This window comes from Rhizophagus irregularis, chromosome 5, assembly GCF_026210795.1.
Source record: "Rhizophagus irregularis chromosome 5, complete sequence".
NCBI lineage: Eukaryota > Fungi > Glomeromycota > Glomeromycetes > Glomerales > Glomeraceae > Rhizophagus > Rhizophagus irregularis.
Window position 1 is genome coordinate 4,240,757 of NC_089433.1, and position 11,341 is coordinate 4,252,097.

At 26.0% G+C, this 11,341-nt stretch overlaps 2 protein-coding genes across 2 annotated transcripts; one reads left to right on the forward strand and one right to left on the reverse strand.

The window, feature by feature from the left end:
- Positions 1-1,536: 1,536 nt before the first annotated feature.
- Positions 1,537-3,193, reverse strand: OCT59_025459 (uncharacterized protein). The gene has a single exon (XM_025320807.2). It carries the CDS (start codon positions 2,729-2,731, stop codon positions 1,787-1,789), a length of 945 nt encoding a protein of 314 aa, XP_025170471.1. The 5' UTR covers positions 2,732-3,193; the 3' UTR covers positions 1,537-1,786.
- Positions 3,194-9,279: 6,086 nt separating this feature from the next.
- On the forward strand, positions 9,280-11,056 carry OCT59_025460 (uncharacterized protein). Its single transcript, XM_025331209.2, has 2 exons — positions 9,280-10,194; positions 10,269-11,056. Exons 1-2 carry the CDS (start codon positions 9,394-9,396, stop codon positions 10,893-10,895), a joined length of 1,428 nt encoding a protein of 475 aa, XP_025170470.1. The 5' UTR covers positions 9,280-9,393; the 3' UTR covers positions 10,896-11,056.
- Positions 11,057-11,341: the final 285 nt, after the last annotated feature.

Sequence of the window (11,341 nt, forward strand, 5' to 3'; positions counted from 1 at the left end):
TTTCTACAAAAATATTCTAAACTTAATAAGAATAGTAGTGAAACACAAATAAACTACTCGAATTGAATCAATACTACTTCTCTCTAATCAGATAAAAAGAAATTTCAAATGTGACACGACAGAAATTTTTTTCGTGGTAAAAAACTTAAAATTCTATCATAAGAACATAATATTTATAATGTAAATTCATTGATTTGAGAGGCGTTTAAAGATGTAAAGGATAAATTAAAATATTTTTCACACGAATGCACGACCATTTTCTTGTAAACAATAATTATAATTTGTTGTTTATCATTGAGTATTATATTAAAATATTTTTAATCAAATATGATGAAGATCTTGCCATTTAATTTATACAGTATTTTTTTCAAATTCTTTGAAAAACTTTTTCCTTCACTCCGAAAAAGAGCGATCACACATTTTGAATTTGTGTAGATCTTTCGATTTCGATTAAATTGACTGGATATTATATAAAAACTATTATAAAGACTATGATGCATAGAGCTAATAGTAATGAGCCGATCTCATTCGGGTCCTAATATCATATCATGGGCTAAATTGCACATGAACAGTAATCAATAACCATATTCATGAAATCAATTAATCATGAATGGAAATTGTTTATCAATCAAAAGTTAAATTGACGAGTTAAAATTGAAAACCTAAAATTTGTACGATGTCACGAGACATTCATACTATGGTGAGAAATCGATAAGTCCATTTTTAGAAAAAAAGAATAATAAATAAAATAAAGTAAAAAACTTTAAAAAACTTTTTCATTATTTCAATTGGTTTATTAAAAAACTTTTATTTATTAACTAAAATAAAAATAGTAATGAATTACTATTTCAAGTTGAAATACTCCTTTTATTATAGATAACGATATATTATTTAAACTGTTAATGTGATACAACAGAAATTTTTTTGGGTAAAAGAACTCGATCATATCGAATCATTTTTAACGTAAATAATTATTATGTAAAAGTTCACAAGGCGCAATACTATTGTATTCTACACATGGTACAAGAGAATACCATTCTTAGTAGTAACCCGAAATTTTCAAAAAAATCCCGAGACCGAAACTTTTAAGTTTTTCCGAGTATTTTAATAAAATGGTTAATGTTAATATATTCTTTACCGCATACATTAAAATATTATACCATACAATATATTGTAAATCAAAACCCAAAAATATAACAATTAATAATTAGGATCAAAAATATTTGCTCGCGTGACTGATTATAACCAATGAAATATGCGAGTGTCACTCACGGAAAAATTTTATTATTATTGCTAACTCAAAAAAGAAATATCATGACGCATACTCATATTTACTTATTGAGAAATCCCTTTGCAAAATAAATTCATTCCCATTACCAAGAGAAAATATTAGGGAGTAAAAAAAAAAATTTGTATTTGATTATTTTGGTCTTGAATTTTTAATTTTCTAAATATGTTATTATGAATAATGATGATTAGTTTGATTATCTTTGAATCTAATCTTTTAAACATAACAACAAATAAAAAATAACGATTTTTTTAACTCTGAATGCGTTTAAAATCACGAATCACGTGAAATTTAATTTTATTAAAAATTTTTTTTGGAATTTTTTTTTTTTTTTACAAATAAAGTATTTTATACAAAAAAAAATTTCTTTTGAATACTACAAGTGAATATTATTAGTTTTTAATATTTTAATTAATAAAAATATATTTATGTTTTTTTTTTTTTTTTTTGACCAACCCAACCTCTTCCCCTTCCGCTTTTTTTAATTTTAGCTAAATTTTAGCTCTTTTTATTGTGTGTTGCCAAATGAGCCGTCAAACATTCTCTGGAACATGCAGCGACAACTTGGCATTTACTACATACTAGCAATTTCCAGATGTCACTTAACTCTTTAGGCTCATAGTCACAACTTACACAGATTGGCTTCACTTTTGGAATTTTGCTCTTGAGCTCCTTCATTTTTGATTGTGACTTGTTCACCAACTTGTTTGCAGTTTTGAAATTGCACTCTCCAATTCGTCTGCAAGTTTCATATAATCGTATCGCTTCGTCATATTCTTGATCAGCTTCGGCTGTCATGGCTAAACAATAATTAATATGTATTCTTATAGCCCGACATTTTTGAAAATCGCTTTGTCTTAATTTCTTTATTACTGCGGGATCTTGCAATGTTGACTCAATGTGTCTCATGGCACGAATTCCGGTCATCCAGATATCGTCATCCTTCTTTCTATGCATTTGATTTCTAAAAATCTCCGATAATCCCGCGATTACCTCTAATAAAAGGGATACATCCCATTTTTCATTTGGGATCATATAAATTAGCTTAAGAGCTAAAAGGTAATAAGCCGCTGAAGAAGGATAATCTGGATTTACATCTGAAACTCCTCCCCTGTAAACTAAACCTAATTTTGCTGCAGCGCAAGCACTTCCTAACGTTGTTGCTTTTTCTAATAGTTCCACCGACTTGGCAAAGTCTTTTGAAGTTGCTTTTGATTCTGCTTCACATAAAAGGGTGGTGACCTGGCTTACAACTGGAGGCAAGACATCTTTCTTTTTTTGTAAATTGAGGATTGAAGATCCTCGATTTGATTCAGAGGAAGAAGAACTGGAAAGTTCTTCAAAGTCCTCGGGCACCAGGGTCCTAAAATTTACTGTTTCCGACTTCTCAATTTTTTGCTGCTTTTTTAGCAACCCCGCGAAATTATAAAGACAAGCTCTCATGTTGTGTTATAAAAATTATAAAAATTATAAAAAAAGTGGAAATAAAAAAAAATATTTTAATTTTTTTTAATTTATTGAGTGATTTTTTTTTTTTTGTGAATGTTCTTTTATGGATGAAAGGTCAAAACTGTCGGAGGGAAATCGGGGTTATTTATACCTAAAGTAATGAGAATGTAACATCATATAATCAATCAATCAATAACTTCATTAGGTAGGATTATCATTATATATAATGTTTGACAAACAATAAAATGAAATGGGGGAATCGAAAACAAACAATTAAAGGTTGACGAATAATATTTTTGATTTTTTTTGTGCTCAACATAAAAAAAAAACGAAATAAAATAAAATGAGTTTCTTTTTCTAACCAATGATAAATATTTCTTCTTAAATAAAATATTTTTAATGATTATTTAAAGTTTTATATTATATTTATATATTTATTATATATTATAATAAATAAAAAAAAAATGGGGGAAAGACAAAGAATTCAAAGAGAAAAAAGATAACGTTTTGATAGTAAGTAGATCCTTTCAATAATTAAGACAATAATTAAGACGAAAAAGAAGAAACAATTTCAAATAATTACGAAGTTAGGTTAAATATAAAAAAGTTTTCACATGAATTCATTCATAAAAATGGGTGGGGCTGATAATTTTTATAAACAACGAAGTTTTTTTTTTTATGTACGTGAATATATATATCATTTGAAAAGGTAAAAATACGATAAAATAAAGTAAGATTTTCATGGATTTCAGCCTTTTCATTCAAAAAAAAGGGTAGTGTGAAAAAAAAATAATGTTTACAAATAAATTAAGCTTCAAAAAAAAAAAAAAAAAAAAAATTTATTTATTTTTTTTTCTCGTTTTTTCCTAAAAAGAAAAAATAAATGTGAATCCTGTCACGAGATTACTTCACGTTTTTTTTCAAATATTTTTTTTATCCATCTATTAATAAAAATTTGATAAAATTTTTTCAATTTTTTTTTAAAAAAAATTTGAAGAAATTTTTTTTTTTTAATAAAATAAATTAAAAAAAACGGATAAAAATTTTGATAAAATTGATTATGGTTGATATTCTTATTGCATTAAAAAAGTGCATCAATCATTAAAATTTAACCAATAGTTTATAAAATAACTCGACATCACCAGGTCACCAGGTCTCATATGTCCTCATAGGACTCAAATCGTTACCATTAAATGATAAGATTTATATTTGACGTACTAATCTGGAGATTAGTAATGGGTTACCCCCTTTTTTGGTCATACAACAGTTAATTTTTAATTTAAATACCATATGTAGAAGGATAATTTGTAATTTTGGTCGATTATTTGAAATTGCTTAACACGGAGAATGATTTATTTAGTTAAATATAACAAAACATATTAGATAACGCCCAAGAGAAACTAGTTTTCTTAAAAAACTGGCGTAAAATAAAATGATTTACATACAAAAAACCTTTTTATTGAAATTAACCGTCATGAGATTTTTTTTAGAATTCAGAATATTTAAAGTTGATCACTTCCGATTATATTAATTAAGTTTTAAAAATGGGTTGCATTTTAATTTTTTTTGAAAAAAATACAAATGAAATGAAATCATGAAATTAATTTATTATAACTGGTTATATATTTTTATATAAAAAAAAAATAGAATCAACCTTTTAATGGAACTTTATTTCTAAATATCGAAATGAAAATCCATCACGAGACATTGTAAGAAACCACATGTCCTTGCACGAAATCTTTTTATTAACAATTTTGTTGGTCCGTTATTTTATTACACGTATTTGTAAAATAATATAAGCCTCTTAACGGAGTTTATATATAATTGAAATTCCACTTATCTGCACAAAACCTTTACATAATATGCAGTATTCCCATAAACTTTTAAGCCCAATGCTAAGAAAACAATAAGTTAATATCGGATTTAGATTTATTCAAGTCAGATAAGTGGAACGCGTACGAGAATTTTAGGTGACCACAATACAATTCGTGGAATTATCTTCCGGGTAAATTATATGGTTAACTTTTAATTGTGTAACGTTATTAACAATTAACGATTATTTTATCATATCATTTAAACCTTTTTTGAATTTTAATTAAGGCTTTTTTTCTTGGCTGAATAATTTTTTTATCTATGTATCATTACCAATTTAAGCATGTCATTTTTTTTGAAGGATATCTATCATGAAGGTAAAAATGGAAGAATTATGAAATTATACATACATACAGTATATACATACATATATATACATACATACATGTATATATATATATTATTTATTTATTTATGTATTATATTGTATTCAAAAGTAATAATAAGATGACCACGTGAAATTTCTACCTACATTTTAAACTGTGCATTTAGTACATACTTTATCGGTATAGTTTTTACCGCTGCCGGTAGTCATTTTCAAAAATGGAAGAATATTATCGGTAAAAAAAACAACCGACCGATCCGACCGATTAATTATTAAATTAATATTTTCGATTCCAAAAATGATCATATTATGGATTCATATTATGTATTAATCATATTATTCTCATAGTTAAAATTTATTATTATTTGTCGCAATTTTTGGAATTTTTGGTGATAAGGTTTATAATAAAGTTAGTTATGCGAGTCCAGTTACCGGAATAAATCATGATTTTTTTTTCACAATTTTTAATTATTTTATATAAATATTTTTTTGTTTACGAATTGCGCACGCCCCAACATGAAATCATTCTAAATTTTATATGAAAAAATTTAAGAATATAATCAATTCTTTTATAAGAACCAATTGTTAATGTTTTAATTATTAATAAAATTATTTTTATTTCTTAATTTATTTATTTATTTATTTATTTTATTTGTTCTTTTCGTGTCATCACATTCATAAGATACAGTTTGATAAAAAATTAAAAGTAAAATTTAAATATATACTTTAAAACACTCATTACGGTTTTCTCCAGAGTGAAGTTTAATATATGACTCATATATAATAAAAAGAATTTTTTTTTTGCAATTAAAAATTCGTTAAAAAGGAGAATGTAACAAAGTAAGTTAGTTCTATTGTCGAATCTGCAAGAATATGCAAGATTATGTATTTTATTTCTATTTAAAGTAATCATTCCTGATTCCTCCATAACGTTCAACATAAATATGAACAAATTATCGTAAACAAAAGTTATAATATATTCTATCAAGTTTTCAAACTAGGGAAAAACGATATTTTTTAAAAAAAAAGTCGGGTTTTTTTCTTAGTATTATAAAATAAATTACTTATTTTAACAATAAAAAGCCAAAAAAAGTTAAATTGCCGATCCGCCACAATTTGGATCGGCGAAATGGTGGAATGATTTCTTTGAAAAAGAGTATTTTGAAAAAAAAGTATTTTTTTTTTTTTTTTTTTATCAATGAAATCTTTTTTTGAATTTTTTTTTTGAACGAACCTTTTTTTAACCAAATTATTCAAATATTTTTTTTAAGTTTATAAAAAAAATATATTTATCTTTTATACAATAAAAACTTTAAAAAAATTTGTTTAAATTAGTCAGATTTTTTTATATTTTTTTTTATAGTAAAATAGTTAAATCCGTCGAATCCCGTAAAACCCGCAATATCCCGTCATTCTTGTTTAAATAACAAATATGCACTTTTGAAACTAAAAAAGATTCAAAATCCATGTGATATTTTACAAATCAAGATTAACAACGTTTTAAACCCCACAATTATTTTAAGAAAGTTTAAAATAACAATGAAAAATTCGAAATTATTTTTTACATTATAATTATTAGTGCGCTCCACCACCCTAAAAATAAGTATTTTTATAAACGTTATTTTTATTTTTTTAGATTATCAAGATATCATTGTTGTTATATAATAATTATATTTATTTTGAAACATTTAATTGCATTAAATTAATAAATATATTATTTAAATTATAACTTTGTCGGTCGTTAAAGTTTGAAATCAAATTCTTTTACAATTTTTTTTAATTTTTTTCGAATTCTATTAATCTTTGTAACGGATTTCGCATTAATTTGCTCAATTATCATTGGCAATAGTATTTTCTTTAAATGTATCGTATTGTAAGTAGGTGTAGGTAAAAGTAGAAGCCTACATTTGGCAGCCCATACCGTAACCAATGACCTGGAATTTAATGTATGAATACATATATGTACAGTCCCGGACTTGAAATATGAATTCTATGCCAGCCCGATTAAAACATTGAAGACTCATGAATATTTATTTAATAATCGAATGTTTTTAAATAAATAAATTCGATCAATAAACAAAGCGCATCTGTGACACGATTAAAATTTAAACCATGCTATATTAATAATATACAATCACTAAATAGATGTGATTATTATAATCTCTTGTAACGCGGAAATATTGGAAATACTGTATTTAACGACACAATTTTATTATTTATTACAAGAAAAAAATTTTTTACATTCCAAGATATTTGAAAATTTGACTTTCATAAAAAAAAAAAAAGTCATTTTATTTAATTATTTATTATAAAATTTTTTACTGTATGTGACTACTATTAGTAGTTTCTTTTCTATATAACAGCCTGAATAATACAGAAATATAAATTTGGAATATATATTTTTTTATTTTTATTTTTTATTTTTATTTATTTATTTATTTATTTATTTATTTTGCTTTATAAGTTTCATGTCCGAATGTTACTTTTTATTCTGTTAATTTTTTAATAGTTATTTATTATATCGTCGCAGCTATACAGCACTTTTAAAGAAAAATTTTTTTTTTTTTTTTTTGAAAAGAGTAAAGACATAAACCATAAACAACTATTTAAAATTATTATAATATATTATAATTTGTTTTTTTTTTGCTACATAGAATATAAATTGAACTCGATATGATGGCAACTTTCCAGTCTTTAGCTAGTTTGGCTATCAATTCTCGATAAACCAAATTATTAACTTATGAAAACTTTTTTTTTTTTTCCTCCCAAGCGAGCCCTTACTATGGACGAGGCTCAAACCGAACCACTTATAAATAAATTGATTTTATTACTACAGTCAGACCTTGATATACCGATATTCGATTATACCGATATATATTAAAAACTCGATATAACGATAAAATTTTACTTTCTTACACTTCCCTGCTATAAACTTTCATTCTTTCAATATACATTTCGAAGTTTAATTTCGCCAATTTTTGATTTTGATGAATTCGAAACACTCATTAAGTAAAATTTTTAAGGTATCATAACGTCCGACATTCCATACATGTTGAAATATTTAAGCATTTATTTGATTTTCTTGGTTCTTTAAACATTGAAATTAAAAGTTTCAATTATCGCAAAATACTGTTTATCCCAATTACCCAATCACGGGACTGGCCCATTTCACCGACAATCATTTCACCGACTACCTACATACAGTTTTTGAAATCCCTAACCCTAATTCTAACCCTAACTCCTAATTCTAACCCTAATTTTCTTAACCCTAACTCTTTTCCTAACTTCCTAAATTCCCTTGTTAGATGATTGTCGGTGAAATGATTGTCCGGTGAAATGGATGCGACCCAGCAATGGTTCACGTGCGTATGACTGCGTATGACTGCGTGTGAAACTTTGGAGTAAAAATGAATTGGGTGGTCCGTTATTTTTGCAAATAGCTGTAAACTTGGGTCAAATCGATGTTTTACTAGATTATACTGCGGGATAGTCATAATTAAAACTTTGATAATGCAGATTTTTGGATAAATCCAATATCCGTTTACAAATACTAGTCCTGTTCAATTCTATTCTGTTCCGTTCTGATTCGATTTTTTGCTAAATTTTTGAACTAATCAAATTCATTTAAAAATCGGATTAACCACCAGATCAACAGATTAAAAATTGATGTTCATATGCAATATGTGCTTGGATTTTTGATTGATACAATTGGTTGGAAATAAACGGAACAGATTAAACACGATTTTTCTACTCAATTTATTCCACTTTTTTAATTGGCTAAAATTAATTTCACTAAAATTGATCAGAACGGAGCAGAATAGAATTGAACAGAGCTACTATATAATCTAACGTTTTTATTTACTAACACTAAAAAAAATTTTTTTAGAAAAATGATCATTCATCGAAGTTTTTCCCAGAAAAATTTTTATTAGGATAAAAAAGTTCACCAATCAGGTTAATAAAGTAAAACATATGAACTTCTCTTTTCCTATTATTTTTAAGTTACGAAAACGTGCCTCAAAAAAACTTTAATGGTACTGTATGCATATGTGATATGACATCAAAATAGTGCATGGAATTCCCATGGATTATGCAGGAATTTAACGGGATCTGTGCAAATCTTACATCATACAAATCTCATAAAATTCCGCGTAACGGTTAATTAACCCCATTCCCTGCATCAAGATCAACAGCCCAAATTCTGTATTTGGTTTTTTTATGACAACTATGTTTAATGCTAAACTATATTATTTTGAACCCATAAACGTTCCCGCATCCCGCATTACGGCATTAGTAAGCATAATGAATTTTGTATGATGCTAAGAATTAAAAATAAATAACTTGGTCTAGTCGACCAAACTTCACCCCCGATGAAATTTCTTTTTTCGTGAAATAAAAATAATTCATTCAAATTTAAGATAAATCAAAAATTATATTAAATTATATTAAATCTTCGATAATGAGTTATCCGCAAAAAAAATTGATAAAAGATATTGATCCTAACGAGGTTCAAAAATTTAAAAAATCATTTGATAATAATATTACTAAAATATTAACAGAAGGTGATGAAGGATATGAAGAGAGCATATTGAGATGGGCTGATAATTCAATTAGAAAAGCAGGAATTGTTGTTCAAGCGACATGTCTTGATGATATCGTTAAAACTGTTAATTTTGCTAATAAAAATAATTTGGATTTTGCTGTATGTTGTGGTGGTCATTCAACTTCTGGTAGTTCAAGTTCTGAAGGAGGAATAGTATTAAATATGAGAAAATTAAATAAAGTAAGAGTTGATACTGAAAAGAAATTAATTTATGCTCAAGGTGGTGCATTATTCGGTGAAGTTGATAGTGAAGCTTGGAAATATGGGTTAGCTACCGTAGGAGGTATAGTTCATCATACAGGAATTGGCGGATTATCATTAGGAGGTGGTTTTGGTTACTTAACAAGTAAACATGGATTAACAGTTGATAATATCATGGGAGCTACAATAGTTACTGCAGATGGTGAAGTAAGAGAATTATCAGCTAACAAGAATGAAGATTTATTTTGGGCGATTAGAGGATGTGGAATTAATTTTGGTGTTGTTTATGAATTTATTTTTCAAGCTCATGAACAAAAAGAAATTGTCGCCGGTTTTTTAGCATTTCCTGCTGAAAAATTAGATTCTGCCGTTGAAGCCTCTAAAGCATGGCTTAAAAATCGTGGAACTGATGAAAATATCACCTTTGTCATTAATAGACTCCCTCCGGAAAATAAGGTATTTATATAATATCCTAGCTTATATATTATATATATTATAACGCAGATATTTACGTTTTTGATTCTTTTTAGCCAGCCATCACGTTCATATTATTTTCTGATGATCCATCGGAACAAGTTTTTCGAAAAAAATTTTCACTTATTTATGAATGTGGTGAACCAATATTTGAAAAAGTAGAACGTATGCCATATCCCAAATTAAATATGTTATTGGATGAATCCACCGACTTTGGAGATCGTAAAGCAGTACTCAACGCGCAAATTGATTATGTTAATATCTCAAGCGTTCGTGAAGCCTATGAATCCTTTGTTAATTTTACAAATGAAAATCCGGAAGCCGCTCAAACACATATTGAAATTGATTTAATTGATAGCAAAAAAATTGCTTCAATACCTTCTGATTCTACAGCATTTCATCCTCGTAAACAATTTTATCACGTAGTTATAGTTCAAAGATGGAAAACTAAAGAGTGTGATAAAATTGTTTATGATTGGTCAAAAAGTATTCAAAGTATTTTTAATAAAGATGGAGATAAATCTCTTTACGTTAATTTTGTGGATACTACTACGGATCAAGCATATAATAATGAAGAGATTTTGAAAAATGTATGGGGTAAAAATTATGAAAGATTGAAAGAATTGAAAAGAAAATATGATCCAAACGTTTTTTTCAGAAAAGGTGCTGTCATCTTTCCATGATTTATTAAATATTAAATATTTTTAAGAATTATTTTTTATATATATATTTACTTTATAGTATGTAAATTTTTCATATTTTAAATTTTAAATGAGCCTTATTATATTTTATTATATTTTTTATTATCTAATAAAAATCATTTATTAAAAGATTATGATATTGTAATTTCTTGATTTGACGAATTATGTATACTTTATAGTATGTAAATTTCTCATACTTAAATTTTATATTTTATTATATTTTATTACCTAATAAAAATCATTTATTAAAAGATTATGGTAATTTCTTGATTTGAACGAATCAATTAAAACGACATCAATTTTAAAAAATCAAATATAAAATATAATTGTTACATATATACTGTATATTGATATTATCATTATCTTATGTCTTATTGAGTTTTTCATCACAATTTTTCGGTATCGGGACTTTTCGCCGAAGCCATTTC

What these genes read in the sequence shown, in the direction of transcription:
- OCT59_025459 (XM_025320807.2), bottom strand. Translation starts at nt 2,731, where the DNA reads ATGAGAGCTTGTCTTTATAATTTCGCGGGGTTGCTAAAAAAGCAGCAA.
- OCT59_025460 (XM_025331209.2), top strand. Translation starts at nt 9,394, where the DNA reads ATGAGTTATCCGCAAAAAAAATTGATAAAAGATATTGATCCTAACGAG. An exon ending in GACTCCCTCCGGAAAATAAG is followed by an intron (nt 10,195 to 10,268) that starts GTATTTATATAA and finishes GATTCTTTTTAG; the next exon opens with CCAGCCATCACGTTCATATT.